The sequence below is a fragment of the Liolophura sinensis genome, chromosome 10, assembly GCF_032854445.1.
Source record: "Liolophura sinensis isolate JHLJ2023 chromosome 10, CUHK_Ljap_v2, whole genome shotgun sequence".
NCBI classification, from domain to species: Eukaryota; Metazoa; Mollusca; class Polyplacophora; order Chitonida; family Chitonidae; genus Liolophura; species Liolophura sinensis.
This window is the reverse complement of record NC_088304.1, coordinates 33,726,063-33,752,679: the sequence shown is the minus strand read 5'-3', so window position 1 is coordinate 33,752,679 and position 26,617 is coordinate 33,726,063. Positions and strand designations below refer to the sequence as shown.

The 26,617-nt window shown below is 39.4% G+C and overlaps 1 protein-coding gene across 1 annotated transcript; it reads right to left on the bottom strand.

The window, feature by feature from the left end:
- Nucleotides 1-11,386: 11,386 nt before the first annotated feature.
- LOC135477138 (F-box/WD repeat-containing protein 8-like) lies at nt 11,387-22,833 on the bottom strand. The gene is made up of 12 exons (XM_064757293.1): nt 22,239-22,833; nt 21,904-22,008; nt 21,409-21,567; nt 20,626-20,714; nt 19,832-20,004; nt 19,021-19,191; nt 18,634-18,638; nt 18,289-18,522; nt 17,088-17,215; nt 13,513-13,686; nt 12,565-12,672; nt 11,387-11,580 (listed from the first exon to the last, which is right to left on the bottom strand). Exons 1-12 carry the CDS (start codon nt 22,749-22,751, stop codon nt 11,439-11,441), a joined length of 2,001 nt encoding a protein of 666 aa, XP_064613363.1. The 5' UTR covers nt 22,752-22,833; the 3' UTR covers nt 11,387-11,438.
- Between the last annotated feature and the right edge of the window lie 3,784 nt (nt 22,834-26,617).

Genomic DNA, 26,617 nt, shown 5'->3' with positions numbered 1-26,617 from the left:
TGGATAGAGCAAGTCGGAGTAAACCATTGACCTTTGGCGGTTTACTGGCCAACTCTCCCACATGTGCAGCTACACAGGTCATAGTGGTGGAGGGCAAGTGGTCGTCAGCGAACTTGGATCCAACACATCCGATGTCCCACCACCCCGTCTCGTGACAAAGTTACTTTTCGTTCCATTCCCTGTGAAAGCAATGGGATACCGGCGGGTTTTCTTCCCCACAACAGGTGGCGCTAGTGTGAATTAGGACTTGCACGTCACAAGTCTTTTGTTGCGCGCAAATGACCTGACGACCATTTACAAAGTATTCATCAATACCGATAAAATACAGAATACGCGCTTTGGGCTGTACTTGTATATACATATCCATAATACAAATGTTAGCATTTCAGGTAAAAACTGATGTAGGATGGCAGATTTTCCTAAACGTGACGTTCTTGACCTTCGGCTTCAGGTTGCCCTCAGGAGGTATGTCTATAGAACTGGGCGAGGGCTGGTGATTTCCTCCGACCATAATCCTTCCCGCCGTCCAGTCAGTGAAAACTCTTGTGCGCGGCGTTAAACACCAGTGGAGTAAATAAATAAATAAATAAATAAATAAATAAACATGTTTTAACAGATTATAAAATTATAAACAAATTGTGGAAGTTATAGACACGGTGTCGTTAAATATATACTTCTTGCCCAAGTGGCATTCAAAGTAATTAGTTTTTAAATAAATGAAATCCCTAAATTGTTCAGTTTTTACAGAATTTCTTTTTCAAAATAATTATTTGTTAATTGTTAATGAAAGATGTTTGTACAGATGGATATTCTTAGTATCAAACAGTCTCAGTATTGTATAAAACGGATTCTTTTCCATAGCTGTAGTGTCTATTACGGAGCGGCACAACGACTGAAATCAAAAAAAGTAACAGCAGCGGGTATTTTTCTGATAATATAATATAAATACTGCCACCACCTACTGTAAATGACAGTGACTAGGATGTCATACATGTTTGTGGGACGTTCGCTGTAAATGACGGTGACCAGGACGTCATACATGTTTGTGGGATATCTCCTGTAAATGAGAGTGACCAGGACGTCATACATGTTTCTGGGACATCTGCTGTAAATGATAGTGACCAGGCCGTTATACATGTTTGTGGGACATCCGCTGTAAATGAAAGTGACTAGGACGTCCTACATGTTTGTGGGACATCTGCTGTAAATGACAGTGACTAGGATGTCATACATGTTTGTGGGACGTTTGCTGTAAATGACAGTGACCAGGATGTCATACATGTTTGTGGGATGTCTCCTGTAAATGATAGTGACCAGGACGTCATACATGTTTCTGGGACATCTGCTGTAAATGACAGTGACCAGGCCGTTATACATGTTTGTGGGACGTCTGCTGTAAATGACAGTGACCAGGACGTCATACATATTTGTGGGCCGTCTGCTGTAAATGACAGTGACCAGGACGTCATACATGTTTTGTGGGACGTCTGCTGTAAATCACGGTGACCAGGATGTCATACATGTTTGTGGGACATCTGCTGTAAATGACAGTGACCAGGACGTTATACAGGTTTGTGGGACATCTGCTGTAAATGAGAATGACCAGGATGTTATACATGTTTGTGGGACGTCTGCTGTAAATGACAGTGACCAGGACGTCATACATGTATGTGGGACATCTGCTGTAAATGACAGTGACCAGGATGTTATACATGTTTGTGGGACATCTGTTGTAAATGATAGTGACCAGGATGTCATACATGTTTGTGGGACATCTGCTGTAAATGACAGTGACCAGGACGTCATACATGTATGTGGGACATCTGCTGTAAATGACAGTGACCAGGATGTTATACATGTTTGTGGGACATCTGCTGTAAATGACAGTGACCAGGACGTCATACATGTTTGTGGGACATCTGCTGTAAATGACAGTGACCAGGACGTTATACATATTTGTGGAACATCTGCTGTAAATGACAGTGACCAGGATGTTATACATGTTTGTGGGACATCCGCTGTAAATGACGGTGACTAGGATGTTATACATGTATGTGGGACATCTGCTGTAAATCAAGGTGACTAGGACGTTATACATGTTTGTGGGCCGTCTGCTGTAAATAACAGTGACCAGGATGTCTTACATGTTTGTGGGACGTCTGCTGTAAATGAGAATGACCAGGATGTTATAATGTTTGTGGGACATCTGCTGTAAATGACAGTGATCAGGACGTCATACATGTTTGTGGGACGTCTGCTGTAAATGACAGTGACCAGGATGTTACACATGTTTGTGGGACGTCTGTTGTAAATGACAGTGACCAGGATGTTATACAGGTTTGTGGGACATCTGCTGTAAATGAGAATGACCAGGATGTTATAATGTTTGTGGGACATCTGCTGTAAATGACAGTGACCAGGATGTTATACATGTTTGTGGGACATCTGCTGTAAATGACAGTGACCAGGACGTCATACATGTTTGTGGGACATCTGCTGTAAATGACAGTGACCAGGACGTTATACATGTATGTGGGACATCTGCTGTAAATGACAGTGATCGGGAGGTTATACATATTTGTGGGACATCTGCTGTAAATGACAGTGACTAGGATGTTATACATGTTTGTGGGACATCTGTTGTAAATGACAGTGGCCAGGACGTCATACATGTATGTGGGACATCTGCTGTAAATGACAGTGATCCTGAGGTTATACATATTTGTGGGACATCTGCTGTAAATGACAGTGACCAGGATGTTATACATGTATGTGGGACATCTGCTGTACATGACAGTGACTAGGACGTCATACATATTTGTGGGACATCTGCTGTAAATGACAGTGACCAGGACGTTATACATGTTTTGTACGTATCTGTTGTGGAGATTCTGGTGAGTGATAACCTTCGAATTGAGTCTTTTGGTCATTTCTAGAAATGTCCACCTAGCGGAAGAAGCTTTATTTATTTATTTGATTGGAGTTTTACGCTGTTCTGAAGAATAATCTGGGTTAGGGAAAGTCAGGTGCGGCAGTTTGTCGTCGGTAGCCTCATGGAAGACGACTGGCTGGTCAATTGACCAATGGGGTCGGATGCGGCTTTAGGTCAGGATTGCCAGGTACATAACGAACCCCGGTGGTTCCTTCAGGGCTTTTATCGGATTCTATTCACTCATATAAACGTGACTGCCGCCATGTAAGTGAAATGTTCTCGAGTGTGGTGTGAAACAAAGAATTAAATCTGTAGAATTTAGGCATGTTTTCTTTACGCATAATAAAGTGCGATCAAGCACAGTCGGTATTCTCGTATCTGTTTTGTAGGTCTTTATCAATCACTTCCTCGTGCTTTGTTTCTCACATAAAAACGCGTAAAACTTTTCGAAAATGTCACCGGGATGTAAAATATCAAGCAAATGTTTGTTGGGGCTCGTCTTTATCACCAAATCCGCGTACCGACTGTCATGATTGATAAAAACTATACCTTAAAATAAAAAAATGAACATACCTACTTATAGTTAATGGATGTTAAAGGCAGTTGAGAATATAGAGGTGTACATGTAGGTGGTATATTTTCCTGAAGAAACCCTAGAAGTATTTAAAAAGAAAATTAACGTCAAAGGATAAATGCGTATGTTTTACTGTAATAAAAGTGAGTAAACAAATTAGAAAGCTTGAGCCTCGAACTCATAACCTATCGGCACAAGTGTTGCAAATGGAATGGTTAGTTGTTTTGTTACTTTGCTTGCTGTCCTCTGTAATTTGTAACTCTAATATCCTCTTAATATTTATAGATTTGTAGGCTATTGATAAGAAGGGTTACTATGCAAGGTTTGCCATTCTTGAGAAGAAAATCGAATTCACGTTACAATTGAAAACATACACTGGTCGTCCATAAATATTCTACACACAATTACAAACACTTGTGTTGAAAGAATTGAATACAAGATGTGCTGGATGTTATACACAATACTTGTTGCAGAACACACAAGTTTTTTGTAGTATTCCATAAATAAATTTCTGTGTTGAATGAAAGAAACACAAGTTATTGTAATAATTTCAACACAAGTGTTTTTTCGTATGTATAAAATAATGCAAAGTTAAGTTTCCTAATGTGTATATATATCGCACAGGAAACAGATGTCTTGTTATAGATCTATTACTCTGTGTTGCCCCATGTCACACTTTTCTTCCTTTGCACATGACCAATGCCATGTGGAACCATCTTGAATTGTTGTTGAAGAAAAAAAGTACTCCAAATAATAAAATAGGTAAAGAGGACAGAAGATTTTGATCCTACCTTTTGATGAAGACAAGCAGCACAGACAGGAGTTGTAGGGATAGAAGGAGTCCTGTTTCGGACATTGTCAGTGCTCCCGAAATCTCGAGTTTCACTTGTACCGCCGGTCGGACCAAACTTTTACCGCGGTCAAAGTTATCAGCCACGTAACGTAGCTGCGTGCCCACTTGGTACCATTTGTGGTCCATTGCTTTACCACAGAACCCTTTCTTACAGAAGGCCGTTAGATTTGCAAGCCGTTATGTGGAAGCTAACCATTCTGAAAAACTTTCACCGAAACAAGGAAAGTGGGACTACAACAACAGCCGACATGAAGTTAGACATAAAAGTGAAGGAAACAGTGGCCGTATCCATGACAAGATGTCGTGGTTGCTTCAAAGGTAGGTGGTCATCAGGAAACATTTTCAGGAAGAGAGGGGGGCTTTTATTCTGGAAAGAAGGGTGAAGGAGTCTGGGGCAATGGCGCCACGGCGTCTTGTCGCCAGACGCAGCTAGCCCGAGACCAGACGTAATGCCGGTGGGGAACAGAAACACTTAGAATCTGATTCAAATTTGATTTCGCCGATAATTCCACGGTGCGAGGAGATTGTTAAAGCAAGACGCTATGTGTTAACCCTTCGCATCTGAATTATAGCCCTCTAAGGTCGCGCGGAACGGGATTAATTTTGGGGTGTTCGCCAATGAACGCCACTCGCTCGGTCAGCCAGTTCCTGAAGAAACCGTCAAATTGTATGCAAATTTGGAGTTTGAGGTTAGCCATTGGCCGATCCCGTGGCTTGCGTCTTAGTCCAGGGCGCCAAAGCCGGGAAAAAACAACAGGAGGGATTGTATTGGAAATATTGATGTTCTCGACGAATTTGCATGTATTGATCCGCTATGTCTTCGGTATAATCCGACACGGATCTTGGAGGTTAATAGCAAATGGCTATTTATTGATGGAGTGCTCCGAAGGAGAGCGATACAGGATTACAGTTATGACAGCGACTATCGGCCAGATGATGCAAGGGCATGTTACTGTGCTTATCGGACTGAAAATGAGATTACTCAAGTACCAATGGCATCGCCGGATGACATCCAATAAGGACGACTTGCTGTCTGTAGGCTACTTTTGTACTTCTTGTCTTCTGCATATCTGTTAATATAGGCGGCCCAGCATTATGTATTGTCAGCAACATTGGTGATACGAATTTGAGTCATTAAATGATTAGAACATAGCCAATCGACCAGTAGTGCCGTCAGCTAATAAATCATAGTAATTCTATCAGGCAATAAATCAGATATCCAGTCCTAAAACAAATGAACAATTCAACAATATGCATCAATGCTGCCAATCAGTTCAATAATTAAGGAGATCAATAGCTAATCAATCAACCGCTGGAGTTATGAAATCATTTACTTCTATTCTTCAAGATCCTGAACGGAATCGTCCAATTAAATCGTGCAATCAGTCACTCTCTCAATCAAAGTCCTCAGTCGACGACCTTTAATAACAATGCAGTCAGGTTTTATTTCTTGAATTGGCCTTCGCATAGTGTGAAGTTATGAACTAGACACAGTTTTTTCATGTTTTTTTTTTTCTTTCGTAGTACGGCGTAAAACATCAGTCAAATAAATAAATACTAATGTTTTTGTACAGGAAAGTTTCGGTGAAAATTCGAATGTTCTTACAGTTACCATTCAACGTTATTAGACATACGTAAAACAACTGCGGTGTACAATAAATTCAAGAAGCTGTTTCTTCCGAGATCTGGGTAGTGTATGTCTAAACTGCACAAGAACGGGACTCTTTTTTAGGCATTCATCTACATAAAAATGAAACAAAATCATCACTTCTGATGATAGATAAACCTGCTAAGACATTTTTTTCATTTTCTCAAAATGCAGAGAATCGTCAAACACTTCAGCAAGTAGAGCCAAGGTTGTTTTTATCTAAGATTAAGTTTCCTCCCCACGTCATTAGTATGCGGCGTCAGGTCCGGCAGAGTAGGTTAGAATCAGCTACAGTACCACCCTGCTATTCCCTGGCGGCGTTCCCATCGGGCGATCAGTGGACATGATCCTAGCAGCTGACAAATACAGCAGACTCTAATCCGTTTTTTCTCGGTTTTTGCATCTATACCAGCGCCATTTGAGATAAAAGGCTGTTAAAATAATTGCCCCAAGGGCTGTAAAAATACACCGCGTAGACGTGACTCAAGTTCAGAATTCCAAACATGAATTTAAGTTATATCACCTTATATACACTGTTCAAAAATGCACCAAACGATGGAAGCTGGTTGCGGCCATCATCTTACTATCGTTCCATAGACAAACGATGAAACGAACCGATGGAACGATGGGGCAAAGCAATAGAACGATGGGACGAAGCGATGACACGACACTGCGAAACTATGAAACGATAACACACTGTTACAATTCTAACACTTTTGCTCAAATTCGGGTGGATTATATACTTCCTAATATTCAAAATTAGTAATTTTGGTGTCATGGCAGGTAAGTTTGATGTATATGTACATAATCACTTAATTAATTAATTTATTTAGTTTTTGACAAAAAAATAGTGTGCATATATTTATCATGCAACAGAAGATTCAAATTTCATTGAACATTTGTTTTCTTGATTACACACCATTGCTTCGAAGACACTACGGCGTTGTCTTTTCGCGCCAAGCGAGTGCCAATAAGATTATGCATCTTTAGTGCTACATAACTGAAACGTCATGCGGTGGACATTTCAGATAAATCAGAATACATGGTGACTCTTTGTAAACATCAACTATAAACACAATTTACTACGAGAGACTATAGTGTATAGCCCAGTGCCCGATCTGTTCTCCTTGGCTTTAGCCGACACACAACACAGGGAAGATAAAAATGTTTAAACGATATGAAGCTAAATCGCTATGTACCCAAAGCGCCACAGGGCTTTAAGATCATTAAAATGGAAATTCCGTAGTGGAAGTAAATCATCGTAACGTATTGAGTCACGCCAAAATTCAGGTCGATCAAATTTCACACGCTTTGTCTTTTCCCCTTGGGTGGTCTGTTGTCACCACAAAGCAACAGGCCCGTGAATTAATATCGCTGTGGCGAGTAAGAGATCGATATTTATCGGGTAATCGAAGTCCCCAGAGGTTTCCGCTCGCTTGGCGGATAATAAAACTGGAGCCAGGGTAGGAATTATTTGGGTTTCGGAAATTGCTGTAGATCTTTCAAGAACGTTATTCAGACAGCTTCAATGCCTCTTTCAACAGTTTGGCAACTCTTTATAACGCCAAATCTAATTCAATTATAGCACTCTTCGGAAATTCTTCCAATAACTCGGTAAGACAGCTGTAAATATGGGTTTGGGCGGAAGAAACCAGCCAAGCTGTTAATAGGGGAATATTTGTGTCGCCTTGGTCGGGCCCTGGTGACCGAGAGCTTTGGCCCGACCTGACCTCAGCAACACGTCCCATTGATCAGGCCAATTTCCTCCACGCCGCTAAAGCAAACCTTTTTATTTGCGACCCGATTATTTAGTGTAATCCTCATTAAATTCAAACGAAGGGGAAAATTAGGTTGGACGTTATCTGCTAGACAGAAAGACGACAGCTTTGTCCTGCTCTCCGATTTCAGAGAAGATAATTTCCCTGGTCGGAAATGCCAGCGTTTGTCAAATTGTCTTTGCAGGACGCTGGTCGCGCTTTGGATTCTATGGCAATTGCACCTTGTCAACGTCTGTTGATGAATGGCCCGGTAATGTAATAACAGTTTAAGATTCAAGGCCCCACAGTCAATAGCATCTTGGTTATTATGGGTCTTCACTTGATTTTCTTGGATGCTTCGGTCCTGTGCCTTCCATTCATTAAGTCCTGTCTAATTCTCCTCGTCTGTTGTTCAGTCAGCATGTGATTTCAGAGGCAAGCCTGACCATGCCCCCCCTGCACAGAAGAACATCACGTTTTATGCTTCTGTTCGAAGCAGAAACCCCCGTGCAATATTACGTGCATCAACACACAGACCATTTATCATCTTTATCATACAATTTAATAATAGGAAAAACAAGGAAAACTCCGTGTAGCAGTGTACTTGACACAACATAAATCCACCTCCAAAAGGACTTGATTGGAGTTTCATTTTGCCTACCATTTTCCCCCTTTATTTCGATATTTTGAGTGTAGGGAGTGTATAAAGTACACGCACATTATAGTACCGACTAAGTCTTTTCTTCTCCATGCTGTGCTGATTCGAATTACGAATTCTTGAAGACAATAGAATAGGTGATCGATTTCTGTAATCATTTCGGCGGACATGTTAAGTTGAATGAAGAGAGTGGTAGTGGTCCCTTCCACCATTACGGCAAGCACATTGGTGAAAACAAGTGAATCAAATGTAAAGTTCTCCAGTTTTTTGTCACAGGCCAATAGTTCACTCAGCTACTTCCGTTTCGAAAACGTGAAACAGCCTAGATTAGGGCATTCAACACCAATGAAATAAGTAATCAAATATTGTACAATCCGGCCTGATTAAGTCTGTACGTGCCCAGAAATCTCCCGACATGTTGAAGATAATTCATGGATCGGAGATAATTGCGTCAAACAAACCGTGCTTTATTTATCCGGACAGGGCGATATCACAATTCAAACAGCCCCTTCCCTCCCTCCCCCAAAAATGTATATTTTTGGTAGAAGCGATTTTCTGTTACGTGTACTTCTTTTATCACCATATATTTCAGTCTACTCTTGCTTTTTTTTCTTTTTGTGCATATAACATTTAAGTATGACAAGTATAATCAGTCGGTACATAACCGCTTTGTGTGACAGGGCCCTGCGTGGTCGGCACGCTATTTCATTGCCTTTGAAGTGCAAAATTCCCAACAATCTAAAATGTGCGACAGTTTTGTGGCAACATCTTTAAGACATGTCTCCAGTAGATGGATGTCATGAATTCTCTGCATTTATCTAAAGAATAATAAATGCAATGCCCAATGAAAATGCCGTGATTATGGGGAAATTTGCACTTTAGTTACAATAGATTTAACTACAAGCACTACTTCAATTTAAGAGCTGTGAGTACATATGGAATTATTGCAAGTATCGGTAAGGGACTGAATGGTTCAGGCGGTCAGCAACTGCCAAGCCTATGACCAATAAGGCCACAAGTTGGAATCCTGCTTTCCCTCTCCGGCTGCGGCTTGTATGAAGTTTTAGCAGGTTCGGGCACCTTGAGAACTACTGTGGTTCCCCGTCCCATAATCTTAATCAGTGTCATATGCGTGAAAAAGTACTGAGTATACGCTGCATCAAAAATCAAACGAGTACAGGAAAAATGTCCCTATACATCAACCGATGAGCCGTCAATTTCCAATATATGGTTTTGCACCCCCAGGGATTAACTCTCAGTATATCCCCCTGTTTTACATAGGAAAGAAGCTCAATTCAGTTCACAAAGTTTATCAGGTGCCTTGCACAGTTCGGTGGGTTTTTTCCGGACACTCCGGTTTCCTCCACTTGAATTCTTGAAACATCGCGTTTTAACACCAATAAATAAATACAGAGATCAAAACACCGGAGGAATTTGCACCTTGTTTCAAGAGAAAACTCAACAGACGAATATGCATACAATAAATACATTTATCAAAGTATCACACATGCTACAGGTGCATACACAAATATACATGTATGTGCACACTAATGAGAGATAATTACAAGTTGTACATTGTCATTTAAAGTACATGAGGTTACTAATGTGTGCATCTCCACAAAATTTTCAAAATAAAATTCTTTATAACCCATGCCGACCTCAGAATTGTTTACGCCTCATACGTTGAAACCTTTGAGGTCACCTTCCCTCCCATAAAACTGATTTGAAGTTCCACAGCAAACTGATTTCATTAAGGGTCTTCTTGAAAAAAATGTCTCTGTTTTACTTTTAACAGGTATTAAAAGGGAAATCGGGAGGCATGTGAAAACATTTGCACTGAAAGTCATCACCACTTGGTTTGAACACAGGTCCAACTTTTCCCCACACAAGTGCAACTCGGGTGCACGTCAGAGTGACGGTTAATCTCTGGTAAAACAGAAGTATTATGTTACCAATTTACCAAGAAAACGCCATAACAAAGGTAAGAATCAACAGTCAATACACTATTTGTAGCAGAATTACTTTAGGTGGGAATGGTTCCAAATGATAAAGTGTAAATGGTGTTACTACGCCACACCCAATACAGCCTTTGAGCAGCAGAAGTGGTCTTTATTAAGGCAGGCATTTCAACGCCCATTGTACTACAAGATAGGTCTAAGTTTTGCATAACAAATGTATAACACAACATGCTTACATCTAGAAAATACTGTGTGACCGTAAAGTTGAAACTGCTGGAGAGGTAAACATTTTCGGTCATTCTGGACTGAACGTTTCCACTTACGTGGTATTTATATCAGAAATATCAGAATCGCCGTGGCGCCATTTTTGAAATTTTAAGTTATATTTACCTTTGTTTTCGCCATATTGGACGAACATAACAACTTAAGTGTAGCTGTATGCTCACCTCTTTCAACGGGCTTCCAATGACAATGGAAGTACAGAGTCAGCCCCTGGTCTTGATCAAATTCTGGCTCTCTTTAGTTTCATCACATCTCACAGGTGAAAACGCATTTTTATCTATGCTTCGTTTACCTACACCACTTTAACCTGGGAATATCTGCATTTGTATTAAGCAGATTTTCAGAAGACAAGTTTGTTTTCTTATCACTAAATTTTAATTTACTGTACAGATTGTCATTTACGACAGATTTTCGTGAGGCTGATTGATGGTTTCTTCCCTTGTAAGATGTGATGCTCGTTTTTTTAATCAGTTCACGCCTTTTTTTCTCTTCACTGCCAATCTGTCTCTGACCAATAATATTGCATGATCAAATCCAGATTTTGCCAAGTTGGCGGCAGCTTGAAGTCTAGAGGCTGTTAATTCTGCACAGCCATTTCTGAGCCAAAAATAAGCCCTGAAACCCTATTTTCAGTTTTGATTTAAGTTAGAATTGGCTTTGTGGAACCTGCACCTGGTTATGGGTAGCTCATTTAAACTGAGCACATGTATTCTGTCCAGTGACTGAGATCCAGACAGTGAAACTTTCCATCATCACACAGGACTGTTTTTCCCTTCTCACACAATGTCATAGGGTACTGTCAGTCGTATGTTGTAATCGTAGCCCTCAGCGATGTCGTAGTTGGACAGACAGTTCTCTGGAACACCCTGTGTACTCTGATCACTCAGGAAGTCATACAGCTGGATTGATCCCCGATACCTGGAAATATTACAGATATGTAGAAACATTTATACTAAAAACTGCTTTTGGAAGATAAGGCTATACCAGGGATTACATACATGAAAATATTTCACTTATACCAAGGCTGTCATTCTCTTGGGTCGAGGACACTGAAGTAACCATGAGTAAATCATCAGCATTTGCCAGCATAAGATGATAAAATTTCCAACAAATGTGGTTAACAGATTTTCATTGACATTTGAGGGTGATTTTCATTGTACAAATGTCATGCTTTAACGTTTCCTGACATTTGAGGGTGATTTTCATTGTACAAACGTCATGCTTTAACATTTCCTGACATTTGAGGGGGATTTTCATTGTACAAATGTCATTCTTTAAAGTTTCCTGACATTTGAGGGGGATTTTCATAGTACAAATGTCATTCTTTAACGTTTCCTGACATTTGAGGGGGATTTTCATAGTACAAATGTCATTCTTTAATGTTTCCTGACATTTGAGGGTGATTTTCATTGTACAAATGTCATTCTTTAACGTTTCCTGACATTTGAGGGTGATTTTCATTGTACAAATGTCATTCTTTAACGTTTCCTGACATTTGAGGGCGATGTTCATCTATATTACTTTATATGATGGAAAATGTGATGTACATGTAGCATAATTAATGTTTTATTCCACTGATATTGTGATTTTGCAAATCCAGTTGATGATGTTGTCTCTAATCAAAACAAGCCTATACATTCTACATATATTTCAGTTGAGAGCAGTACTCTGCCTAGATTGGGGATAAATTATACTCTTTTACAAAAAGAATATAAATAATTATACAAAAAAAAAAAAAACAAAAAAAAAAATGCACACTAAGTCAACAAATGAATAATTATATATAAAAAGTTCATTAAATTGCAGAGATAACAGTTAAAACATGGCATTTTACATACAAAATGGCTAGGGAGTCATACTAATGAACAAATCATAGAGCAATTACCTCTCAGATGAGCTTACCTCTTGTGTAGTGAAGTTTCAAACTGGTCAGTCTGTGGGAACTTTTCTACTGGTATGTTAGCTACAACCAGCTGACTGTCTTCAAACTGACTGTACCTGACTGGATGCCTGTCAAGAAATAAAACAAACAAAGCACACAGGATATAAAATGTCCTCAGTGATCAAAGTACAACCTGTTTGGTCATATTTATCCTAAATGACACCAAGCTTCGCCCACAAATGTGCTCTTTCCTAGGCAAACAAATGCCATAAAATAACATTTTTGGTGCCGAAACATACATATACATTTTTCCACTAAGATATCATAACACCTTCCAAACCAGCCTTAAAGCTTTTTTCTAGAATCATTAGAATTCTCAGAATAAGGTAAATTGAGCAAGTTAGTCATGGGCAAAATTTTAGGTCATTTAGGGTAGTTACACGTAATTATTTGATTGAGGTTCATTGCCATATTCAAAATGTTCCACTGATACAGTTGTATGGACGGAAAAAGTTAAGGAGCGGTTAAGGAGCTGTTCCAATTCATCTGATCTAACTTTTCATGGCAATTAATGTATTACGAAGAAAAAGACTTCACAATGTTATAATGCAATGAAACTTGCAAATTTTTACTGACTTTTATGAACTACATGTATGTTAACACTAAGGATTTTCCACTTCACAATGTTGATCATTTTCATGGGTCAAGGTCATCGTCAGTAGTCAGTGTAAACCACCAATCTTTGTTAAGTTACCTACAAACTTTTTTCAAAGATTGTAGGACTGTGACAATGTCCTTCAAAGTGCTGTTGACCGAAGACTGCAACAAATTCCTGTCAGAGGCTGGGATTGAACCCACACTTCATGTACCTCATGGTCAGGAAGTCCAGCTTACAATCTACAAATGCATTGTGAGAAAACTACCACAGCAGATACTTTTACAGAGGCACATGTAAATTGTGCACTCACCTGTTGTGCCAGTCCCAGAGTTTAAGGGCCATCCTCTGGTCCCACACACAGGTAAGTCCATCCTCTCCCCCTGACACCACCTTCCAGTCATCCATCTGTACCTGAGAGACCACGTGGGTGTGTGCAGCCAGGGTCATGGCCGGGGACGTGCACCGCAGGTCATACACACGAACTCTACATAAAGATACAAATTGAGATACTTTGTATATCTTAGGCCATTTTGTTCAAACAAGAAGAATATTGTATGTCATGTGTCAGCAGAAAACTGGTATTTGAAGGTCAAACATGGTATTTAAAGTCACCTGTAACTTAATGGAATTTTTCATCCTAAAGTACTAAGTGAACTTAAAGGTGAAATGTCCCAATTTTACTTCTCATTTTACTTCTAAATCTGGTGAGTTGTTTTACTTTGAAAATAAATTTTCAAAAAAGAAATTGAAAATATAATTAACACCAAAAAGTCTAACAACAAACTCACATCTCTTCTCTGCCCTTAAATGTCACTAGTGTGTCAAGTATGTGTGACTTAATAGTGGTGCTGTGGTTTAAAGATACAATATGGGCTACATTGGATTTGATCCATGTTTTTTGTCCAGAAAACTCTGTGACCAGGAATGTTGAAAATAGTAGGTACTGCTTCCGGTTTCAAACATTGTCAGATTTTTTTTACTTTCCATTCCACTTTGGAATCAAATTACAAACCCCAGTTTTAGCCTGTAAGCTGGGTCAAAACATGCCTTCTCAAAATGCTGGTAGCATAATTTAGAGTGCTTATTCTGCACAAAATGGTCTCATCACTTGGCGATTATCCATTATCGTGCATACCGATGGGGTCCGATGGGAAGGCATGAAAACTAATCCCAGCATAATTCGGTGTGCAATTAACACAGTTCATAACTGCACAAAACGGCATCACTCCACTGTGACGTCATACACTAGGGGGACATCAAGGGCAGATAAACGCGTAGAGAATACCAAACTTCATAAAACTTGGCCTATGAGCCTTGAAAAAAATTGTTTGTTTACAACATCTAGTGATTTTATTTCTTTAAATCCCATTGGCTCCATGCTTCAGATACCTCTAGTGTGACAATTTTGCTCACAAAATTTGACCAACCGCCACAGTTCACCTTTAAACAAGATTGTCTACCACCTAATCACAATTCTCTACTGTAATTCACCTACAAACAAGATTTTCTACCACCTAAGCACGGTTCCCTACTACAGGACACCTATGAACAAGATTTTCTACTGCATAATCACAGCTCTGTACTACAGTTCACCTATGATGTAAAACTCCAATCAAATAAACAAGATTTTCTACCGCATAATCAAGGTTCTGTACTACAGTTCACTTATAAATAAGACTGTCTACCACCTAAGCACTCCTCTGTACTACAGCTCACCTATAAACAAAATTTTCTACCACCTAAGCATGGTTCTGTACTGCAGTTCACCTATAAACAAGATTGTCTACCACCTAAGCACTCTTCTGTACTGCAGTTCACCTATAAACAAGATTGTCTATCACCTAAGCACGGTTCTGTACTGCAGTTCACCTATAAACAAGATTGCCTACCGCCTAAGCATGGTTCTGTACTGCAGTTCACCTATAAACAAGATTGTCTATCACCTAAGCACGGTTCTGTACTGCAGTTCACCTATAAACAAGACTGTCTACCACCTAAGCAGTCTTCTGTACTGCAGTTCACCTATAAACAAGACTGTTTACCACCTAAGCATGGTTCTGTACTGCAGTTCACCTATAAACAAGACTGTCTACCACCTAAGCACTCTTCTGTACTGCAGTTCACCTATAAACAAGATTGTCTACCACCTAAGCACGGTTCTGTACTGCAGTTCACCTATAAACAAGATTGTCTATCGCCTAAGCACGGTTCTGTACTGCAGTTCACCTACAAACAAGATTGTCTACCACCAAAGCACTCTTCCGTACTACAGTTCACCTACAAACAAGATTGTCTACCACCTAAGCAGGCTTCTGTACTACAGTTCACCTATAAACAAGATTGTCTACCACCTAAGCAGTCTTCTGTACTGCAGTTCACCTATAAACAAGACTGTCTACCACCTAAGCACTCTTCTGTACTGCAGTTCACCTATAAACAAGACTGTCTACCACCTAAGCACTCTTCTGTACTTACAGTTCACCTATAAACAAGACTGTTTACCATTTAAGCACAGTTCTGTACTGCAGTTCACCTACAAACAAGACTGTCTACCACCAAAGCACTCTTCTGTACTGCAGTTCACCTATAAACAAGATTGTCTACCACCTAAGCATGGTTCTGTACTGCAGTTCACCTACAAACAAGATTGTCTACCGCCTAAGCACGGTTCTGTACTGCAGTTCACCTACAAACAAGACTGTCTACCACCAAAGCACTCTTCTGTACTACAGTTCACCTATAATCAAGATTGTCTACCGCCTAAGCACGGTTCTGTACTGCAGTTCACCTACAAACAAGATTGTCTACCACCAAAGCACTCTTCCGTACTACAGTTCACCTATAAACAAGATTGTCTACCACCTAAGAAGTCTTCTGTACTGCAGTTCACCTATAAACAAGACTGTTTACCACCTAAGCACGGTTCTGTACTGCAGTTCACCTATAAACAAGACTGTCTACCACCTAAGCACGGCTCTGTACTGCAGTTCACCTACAAACAAGATTGTCTACCACCAAAGCACTCTTCTGTACTACAGTTCACCTAAAAACAAGATTGTCTACCACCTAAGCACGGTTCTGTACTGCAGTTCACCTATAAACAAGACTGTCTACCACCTAAGCACGGTTCTGTACTGCAGTTCACCTACAAACAAGATTGTCTACCACCAAAGCAGTCTTCTGTACTACAGTTCACCTATAAACAAGATTGTCTACCACCTAAGCACTCTTCTGTACTACAGTTCACTTATAAGCAAGATTGTCTACTGTCTAAGAACTCTTCTGTACTACAGCTCACCTATAAACAAGATTGTCTACCACCTATTCACAGTTCTGTACTACAGTTCATACAGAAGGACAACTAGTTGATGAAAAATTCCAAAGAAAACCTGATGATTTTGAGAATTATTTTTTACCAAATTAAATGCACTCCAATGCTTGAATTCTACAGCAGGCTAGATACAGAATTTTCTTCACCTGATGCTGCTTTTTGTCATACATGTAGAGACATGTAGAGAGACTAGAGCTACATGTGTGTTAACTCTACATAAAGGACTTGAGAGACTAGAGCTACATGTGTGTTAACTCTACATAAAGGACTTGAGAGACTAGAGCTACTTGTGTGTTAACTCTACATAAAGGACTTGAGAGACTAGAGCTACATGTGTGTTAACTCTACATAAAGGACTTGAGAGACTAGAGCTACATGTGTGTTAACTCTACATAAAGGACTTGAGAGACTAGAGCTACATGTGTGTTAACTCTACATAAAGGACTTGAGAGACTAGAGCTACATGTGCGTTAACTCTACATAAAGGACTTGAGAGACTAGAGCTACATGTGTGTTAACTCTACATGATTTCACCATGCCACATCCACACTCACTTCCTATCTCCACACCCCGTGACCAGATGATTGGCTGGTGACGAGTGAAGGTTGATACAGCTGATGAAGTATGTGTGACCTTTCAGGGTACTCAGTAACCTCCCACTCTTCAGGCAGTAGAGCTTCACCTACAATTAATGAACACAGATGTGGTGATGAGGTCAAACTTTTTGTGTTATCTTGAACTCAGGCTCTTCTTTAAATGAACAGCCCTTGTTAAAAGATGTACAAATGTAAAAGATTTGATTGACAAACTGACTGAATGAGAGAATGACTGAGAAACTGACTGACTGAGAGATTCACTGACAGAATGACTGACAAACTGACTGACATTCACTTAGAGATACAGAGAGAATGACTGAGAAACTGACTGACAGAGGTTCACTAACAGAATGACTGAATGAGAGAATGACTGAGAGAATGACTGAGAAACTGACTGACAGAGAGGTTCACTGAGAGAATGACTGAATGAGAGAATGACTGAGAGAATGACTGAGAAACTGACTGACAGAGAGGTTCACTGAGAGAATGACTGAATGAGAGAATGATTGAGAGAATGACTGAGAAACTGACTGACTGAGAGATTCACTGAGAGAATGACTGAATGAGAGAATGACTGAGAGAATGACTGAGAAACTGACTGACTGAGAGATTCACTGACAGAATGACTGACAAAATAACTGACAGAATGAACAACATACACAGATGGTTAGTCTCAGTTAAAATGGTGATTTTGGCTTCTCCCAAACACTAAACATTAGAAGACAATAACTGTAAACCACAAATGTAGCTGTGTGTCATATCCGATGTCTTCAGCATGATGCCTTTAATAGTTAAACAACAGAATATAGTAAATCTCACCCAAGTTAAAATCCACCTTTTTCTTGATTCAGAGAATTCTGTTTGTCTTAGAAAGTTGTTTTGAGGTTTCTTGGGAAGATAGACTGATAATGTAAATGGAAAAATTTAAGTTTCAACACCGAATATAATATTTAATGACAACTGTTTGCCTTTAAATGTGCAATTATTGGCATGAAATTTCAGGTCATTTACCATACATACGTGTAGACATTGGTATCCACCACAACTGATGGGAAACTTTCATGGATTGACTGAAATCAGACTGGAAATGACCTCATGTCATCATGATTATCATGTCAAAAAAATGACTAGTTATCTCCCTTCCTGGAAAGCTACTCACCTTACAAGACTGTTGAGGTCCACCCAGCATGCTGACCCCTACAGCCAACTGGTAAGTGTCAGGGGAGACATCCATGGCAGTTATAGGGGCCTCTGTTATATTGTGTACCTCAGTCATGCTGTCATGTGAATGGCCAGGCCTGTGCACCCAGACCACATTGTTTGTAGCTACCACAGTCTTGTACCATACAGGAATGTATGGCTCTGGGCACCTTAAAAGTCGAACGTGTTTCACCTTGAAAAAAATGAAAGAAATTTAGGTTTAAGACTTAAGATCATACCTGGAAATGTCAAATTCTAATTTACTTGAGAAAAAGCTAACGACAGGTACAGGTATAAGTCATACCTTTTCTGATCAAAATCAGAAGAAACAATTGTACACATGACTGTGAAACAAAAAGCAAAACAATGGACTACACACAATTATATGAAAAAAAAGAAGCCCAAAAATTAAGTTGATGAAGTATGGCATTAAATATGGCATTGAATATTTAGGTGAAAGAATGCTCATACAACCAGTATAAATATCAGTGGAAAAACCATTGAAAACTATGCCCAAAACTACCTTTCTCTTCTTCTTTTTTTTCTTTGTTTTTAAAATCTTTTTATTTCTGTATTTTTTTTTAACCAATTTAAATGAAATCTAATGCTTTAAAAGCCAGAACTTCTCAACAAGAAATGTCTCATGAGAGAAGGCCTCCTCACCTTTGTTCTCAGATCCAATAGGTCAAGCTGATGCAGCTGACTTCCCTCCCCCTCCCTAAGTCAAAGCGGACGTACGGCCCATGGGCTGTGAGGACAAGAGGCTGGCCAGGAGCCAGGGTGAGGTGAGACATGCCCTCTGTACAGGGGATGGTGTAGATAGGCTGGGTGCTGCCATCATTTTGCCACACGTCTACAATACCTGTACATAAAGACCAGATGAGGTGAGACACACCTTCAGTACAGGGGACGGTATGGATAGGTTGGGTACTGCCATCATTCTGCCACACGTCTACAATACCTGTACATAAAGACCAGATGTGGTGAGACACACCTTCCGTACAGGGGACGGTGTGGATAGGCTGGGTACTGCCATCATTCTGCCACACGTCTACAATACCTGTACATAAAGACCAGATGAGGTGAGACACACCTTCTGTACAGGGGACGGTGTGGATAGGCTGGGTACTGCCATCATTCTGCCACACGTCTACAACACCTGTACATAAAGACCAGATGAGGTGAGACACACCTTCTGTACAGGGGATGGTGTGGATAGGCTGGGTACTGCCATCATTCTGCCAGACGTCTACAATACCTGTACATACGATGGAAAGCCGGACTGGCAGACAGACAAACAGACGGAGTGACAGACGAATGGAGTGACAGACAGACAGACTGAAGGACACCGCCTAACCATAATATGTCCTTTACTCAGGAGGGGTATAAAAATGAAGACTACATGAAGACTTATAAAATGACAATATAAATTATGAACTTATAAATATGAAAATATTATCCAAGGTAACATGTTATTGTCCATGTACCATACACCTTCATACCTTGTGAGTAGCCTGCTGCTGTCAGTGTATCTGAGGTAGCTGTGGAGATCAGCAGATTGGCCAGTGTCCCCTCCTCTTGAGCCTCGTCTATCACCAGGGCAGTAGAGGAGGGCTGGAAGACACATTCCTCCCCAGACTTTAGCTGCCACATCTTTACCTGTCCATTAGTGTACCTGGTAATAAATACATATTTAACATATTTTTTTACATATATATTTCCGTCCTTATTACTACCTAACTTTCTTGCCATATTTTACGTAATTTCTCTTTTTCTGATGACTGCATCAGGTATGAACAGTATATACCTGTAAAGATGAGACCATTTACAGGCAGTAGTTTATACACCTTATTTCCTAGTTGTCTATATTTGTTGCATATTCATTTATTTAGTTTATTTTCCAATTTACTTCCTTTATTCTATTTACGGAATTAGTTTAATTATTTCCTATTCATTTATTTATTTATATATCCATGTATCTAGCAGAGAAACAAGCAGGATGAACTGCCTTTAATCCTTTAATCCATAAATATCAGTACTGAATTAATAATCCTTAATATATGGTAATCAATATAAATATGCCACAAGTGACTGTCTGAAGTTTAACAGAATATGTCTGCTAGCAACCTGCAGAAGGTAGGGTGTTTCCTCCCACCATAATGCTGGCTGCCAGAGTGGTGTAAAACTCCCATCAAATAAACAAATAAATACATTAAATGATTATGAATTCTGTACACCTGAAAGTATACTTCATATCGCAAACAGCATGAGTCTATAGGTTTTGTAGAGATCTCACCCAGCCACAAGTCTTCCTTCGCTGGAGCTGACATGACAGAGAACACCACCTTTTATGTACTGGAATTGTTGTAAACTGCCCACTCGGCTCTGTAACAAATAAAGCATGGAGTCAACACATCTGAGTTTCCAAAGACATCAGGCAGTTTAATTAAATCCTACCACATATTTCATTATTTTTATGGATGTGACTGGTCTTTAAATGTGTCTTGGTTTTTTTCTTTTTGTTCCTTTTAGGGAGTTCAATTTCAGATTTAACATTATTTTGGTCATATCAGATAGTATTGCATGGCAACACCCTATATATATATATATATATATATATATATACATGTATACGGCTGCCTCATTGGAATAACATGCTGAGGACACCATGTATGACACCTAAACTGTTACACTCAGACATCAGGCATGTGTCAGAACAAAGAACATGTACTTCAGGCATGTCAGGTCATACAAAAATCTAAAATTAGCGTGGTTAGTGTGCCAGCGCAGCACAATGACCCAGGAGCCTGATACCAATGTGGTCGCTGTGAGTTCAAGTCCAGCTCATGCTGGCTTCCTCTCTGGGCTTAATTCAGAAGGTCTGGTAGCAACCTGCAGATGGTTGTAGCTTTCCCTCAGGATCTGCCTAGTTTCCTCCCACCTTACTACTTCCTATTGTTGCATAAGTGAAATATTCTTGGGTACGGCATAAAACACCAAAAAGCAAATAAATACACAAAAATTTTGGTACAAAAAGAGAAAAATAAAATGATAATCTCTTGTCTACATAAAGAGTTACCTTCCAGTTTGCTAGCAGTTGTCTCCTCCTGGTCACACAGTACCTAGCATGTGATTTCCAGTCTCCACCCTCTGTCATCTGCTTGTGTTCCCCTAACCTGTGACAAACTTGGTACCACAGTAACTCATCCTCAGCCAAGCTTCTCCATGCTTTACTCACCTGGGAAATACAAAATACACAACCTCTTATCAACTATTATCACAGCATGTAACAATCTATTTTTTCATATGCATGTAATTAGTCACCAACTCAGCCCGGGTCTACAGTATTCAAAATGAGACTGATACATTCACTATGATGTTAGGCAAAACAAGCAATGTATTTTAGCAATATTCCAAAAAACAAAATGTACAAGCAAGTGTAAATAAACTGAGCATGTAGGAATCCAAAAACTGTTTGTCTAATTTTTATTTTGTTTTTCAAATCTAAAAATAGTTATTCCAAATCAATTTGACGACATACATGTATATAAAGATGGTTCATTTTCTTTCATACCTGAGAACAACGGCACAGATCAGCAAAATCCAGGTGATGAAAAATCTTCAGTGCAAGTTCTCTCGGAAGGTTGATGTCAAAGAAAGGAATTTCTGTTATTTCATCCTGAAAGAACAAAACAAATATGAGAGGTACCATTATTAAATAAAATGTCCCAAATGCCGAATATGAAGTTGTTTGGGGGCCATATCCTTGGCCGAACAAAATTTTGCCAAACCGAACATCAAAGCAACCTCAAACTACAACAACATGTGCGTTATGTAAGGGCAATCCATTTGAGAATCAACAGCAGTGACAAGTACAAGCATACTGTACATCTCGGTACCGGTACTCACAAGATCTGATATTAACTGATCCAGCAATCTTTGGTTTTTATTTATTACTTTCTCTCCACTTTTGTCTTTTACATGTGCAATTTGAGATGGGTTGGATAGCTTTCTACGTTTTGATTCTGGTGACAATAAGCAGTTTGTAAGATCTGTGTCCGGGCGAGGAACGTTTCCAGTTGTAACCATGCCATCATCGTCATTCTCACGGTTGAAATAACAATTGCCCTTTGTCTTCTCTGTTGACGAAGGATGATGCCCACTCTTGAGCAAATTGTCAACGATCACGAAAGGGTGGTAATTCTCAGTTGAGTTGGAATCATTGTTTTCAAGAATTTCTATTGGAATACGATGATGATTTCGAATTAATTCGTCCTTAACTCGAAGCTCATCTTCTCTGGCAATGTCAGGTTTGTTATCCGAATTCGACTTTTGGGAAATCGCATAATTTCTCCGACGTGAATGTTTCAATTCTCTTTCCCATTGCTTTCGAAAATTTTCCAACTCATCTCCACTAGCCATTGTCACGAAAACGGCTTTAACTGTGCTTTAAAACAAGGGATAACGTAAAAATACTGAACATTTTAGTGGATATTTTCGTCATATGCTGTACGTTTTATCGACCATAATTTACCGCAGAACACAGAAGAGTTCCAAAACAAAACCCACGTGGTTAAGTTGACAACCACATGCTGGCTGTATTATGTTAACCTCATGTCAAACCCACGGTGTAACCGGCGAATTAATTGCCAAAAAACTGTGCGTGTCCCTGCATATTCTAAGTTTGTCTGAAAATCCAAGAAGTTACTGAACAAAAAGACATAGTCTTTTGTTTCGTTGGTCCATTTAGTAGGCCTACATGTGCACATATAGGCCTATGTAGGAAGCGGGGGTTGAGGGGTAAGTGGCAAGTACCCCCCCCCCCCCCCCGCTTACCTTTCAAAAGCGGGGAGGGGGAGCATATCTTTTGGTCCTCCCCCACTTTTCAGGTTCAGGAAATTATATATACTTGTAACACAAACAGGTCCCTTCGCCGAATAAAACATCACACTATTGCAAATATATTTTCTCGGTAAACTAAACATGGTAAACTGCAATTTTCCTAGTGCACATTACTATTAATATAGGGCCTACGTGTTTTTTCCGTCCTTGGGCCTACATATTTATACATGTTTATGCTCTCTTAGATGGGACTCGTCAGTCGATTGAAATGGAGCCGGTTACCAAACTTCGTCGAGTTCAACGGTCGATAGATTCCTTTTTTACGATACCCTCCCCCCCCCCCCCCCCCCACACACACACACACAAGCGAACAAAGTCAGACAGTGAAGTTACACCGTCAACAGCAAATCAAGAGGTAAACAATAACAAAATAAACAACAACAACAACTACTATAGCGTAATACATTTATAAACAAATATTATGAACTGCTGACATCTTTGTCATATGCCTGGGTATAATTTAAAAAAAAAATTTTTTATGGAATCTAAATTTGTATTTTTGAAAATTGGTCTACTCACAGTGATAACCTAGGGATGAAACGTCAAAAGTGTGTGCTGAATTATTTAATGTACAAAATCCCAGCTTTTCTTAATACTAGTTTCTAAAGTGTTATCATATGCGAAGTTTAGGGCAAAATATTTGAAAAAATTAGCGTATAATACCTAATTAATATTAGATAAAAGCGCAGGCCTATACATAGGACGTGCAATCTCTCCTATAGCCCGATTGGCGTTTTTTAAACTTTTTTTTACTATCATTATTGTTTTGAATCAGATACACACAGCAGTTAAAGAATAATAATAATAAAAAACATGCATCGTCTACAGATACAATCTCAAGATATAGGGCCTATAGGCCTATGTTGCACAAAGTTATTCTGATAATGTGCCTATGTTCATTGGCCAGAAAGGGATGACCGAAAATCGATAGCAAGCCGGTGCGAATAGGCCGGCAAGTTTACCAATAAGGCCCAGTAAAAACATGGATCTTTCTTTCCACCAATTATCCTCCATACGAGTTATATGCTTGTATTAGTCAATCTACACCAACCTTTCTCCGACGTGCATAAATTTAATTTTGAATTCTGGATAAATTGGTTCAGTTTCTTTGTTGACCCGTGGTTATCCCTGCAAAAGCGTCAACAGTTGAGCAAAACGTCTATTTCAATTTTTTCAGGCAGGCTTAAATAGTTAATAACACCTGAATTGGCATATCTAAGATACGGCAAATCATCTCTAAGGCGATATAGCTCCTCCAGAGCTTCCAGGGTCTTGGCGGCCCCTGGACCCTCACCTTTTTTGCTGGGATTCTTGGCCCCCACACTTTGAAATTGCTTCCTACGCCTGTGGGTAAGCGCCAAGTTTCATGTCACCAAAATGCTGGCTGCCATGGTATAAGTGAAATATTATTGAGCACAATGTAAAACTCCAGTCAAATTAATCATTTTTCTTCTAATTTGAACAAAGATAACTGTTGAATCAACCGATGTAAATGTTCAGAGGAATCGTAGAAAAATAACATATATTATGTGTTTAAAACATTTCTGAGAATTGCTACTAGGCGTGTATTCTATTTATTAATTGGCATATTTTCCACTGCCACACTGAAGAATATTTCAATCAGGTGATAGAGATCAGGTTTTCAGGAGGTAAGTCTGGAGAAAAGCCATGTTGAGTATGAAGGAAACTACACCATCTCAGAGTGAAGCCAGTTTGAGCTGGATTTGAACTCCCAAAGCTCACAGGCGAAAGCACTTTGGTCTGAACAAAAGGCATTATACATGAACACTACTCACTCAATCATGACTGATTGCTTGTTCTTCAATGCCATACTCAAGAATATGATGGATGTCAGTTTTATGTGTGGAGAAAGCAAGCGCCCTGGGTAAACTGCTGACCTTTGGCAAGTTACTGACAAACATGATGTACAGATTGACGGAAGACAAGTTAGGAACAAGCCCAATGCACAGTGAGCGCAGATGAATTGACAAAATTCCTGTTCAAGTCTGGGACTGAACCCACATCTTCTGTGCCTCATGGTCATTGGTCACAGACCTTAGAGCTACATCCCTCTTCACCTTTGATCATTGAGAATTCCTACAGCAATCATGACAATATACACATAACTCAGGATTACTATACCATATACTGTTGACCTCAGGAATTAATATGTGAAGATGTCTCTGAACAGATCAAGAGGCGCAAAACAAAATCTGTCAGGTCAGGATTTGAACTCTTCACCTGCTTTATGATAGTGTTACAATTAAATGCAGCACTTGTTGTGCTAAGCAGGTTACTTAAAAGATTATTTCTGTCACATTCCTGAAGTTATAAACTATCAACACACAAAATAGAACACAATCTTTTTCTACAGAAATAAAATTTATTACACAATAGAGCACTACAATGCAACGGTTTTTATTCTGCGGACGGAGATACAAAATATGTTTACAGGTGTGGTGACGATGAGAAAGGTAAGATCACATTTTAATATTTAAAAAAAGAAGGTGGTGACAACATGATATTGGACCAACTTCCAGATGCTTTTTCCTCTTATCAGTTAGGTTCAGAAATAAAATTTATTACAAAATAGTGCACTATAACAGCTGGTTTTGATTTTGTGGACGGAGGTACAAGTCAGGATGACAGGAACAACTGACACTATGAAAGATGAATCGTACTATCATGACTTCTACTGGGTACACTTCACATTATTGCTACATTACAGAGTTAGGGTGTTATAAGCTACTGTAATGTTCTAATTTCTAGGACAGATATTTGTACAAGCAGTGGTGCTGAAAGCCAAAAATTTCACATCTCTCTTAGGCATGTCAGTTTTGGACAAAAATAAAAATATGCATATGTTGTTGACTGGATGCACCAACCATATGAGAAAAGAAAAACTGTATTCTTGTTACAATTACATGTATAAAGGCTACAAAGATGTCCCCAAAATTAGAAGAATTACAATAGTTACGTCAAACAGAGATCCTGTATACGTTAGAAATAAGGGAAAGGCTTATGACTGTTATCCTCCTTTAATCAATGTCCAAACTCGAGCCAAGCCGAAGATCAACCCTTTCTGGCAGCAAAATGATAATTCTGAACTGGATCTTTCCTTACCAAAATTAAAATTACATGTCAAATTATAGTACTGGTACATGTACATGTAGTATGAAAGCTTCAAGGGGGATAAACACAACATGGCTGATTATGCTAGTTTATTATATTTTGATATGAACAGTTATGTAAGTTAGATACAGCCGTTTCCCAATGTGAAAGATCAAAGGGACCATATGTAAGTCGTACAAAACATTTCTTTTGAAAACAAGTACACTTGTGGTATAACATACATGTAGCTTTTCACTCAGTCCATATCGCAAGGC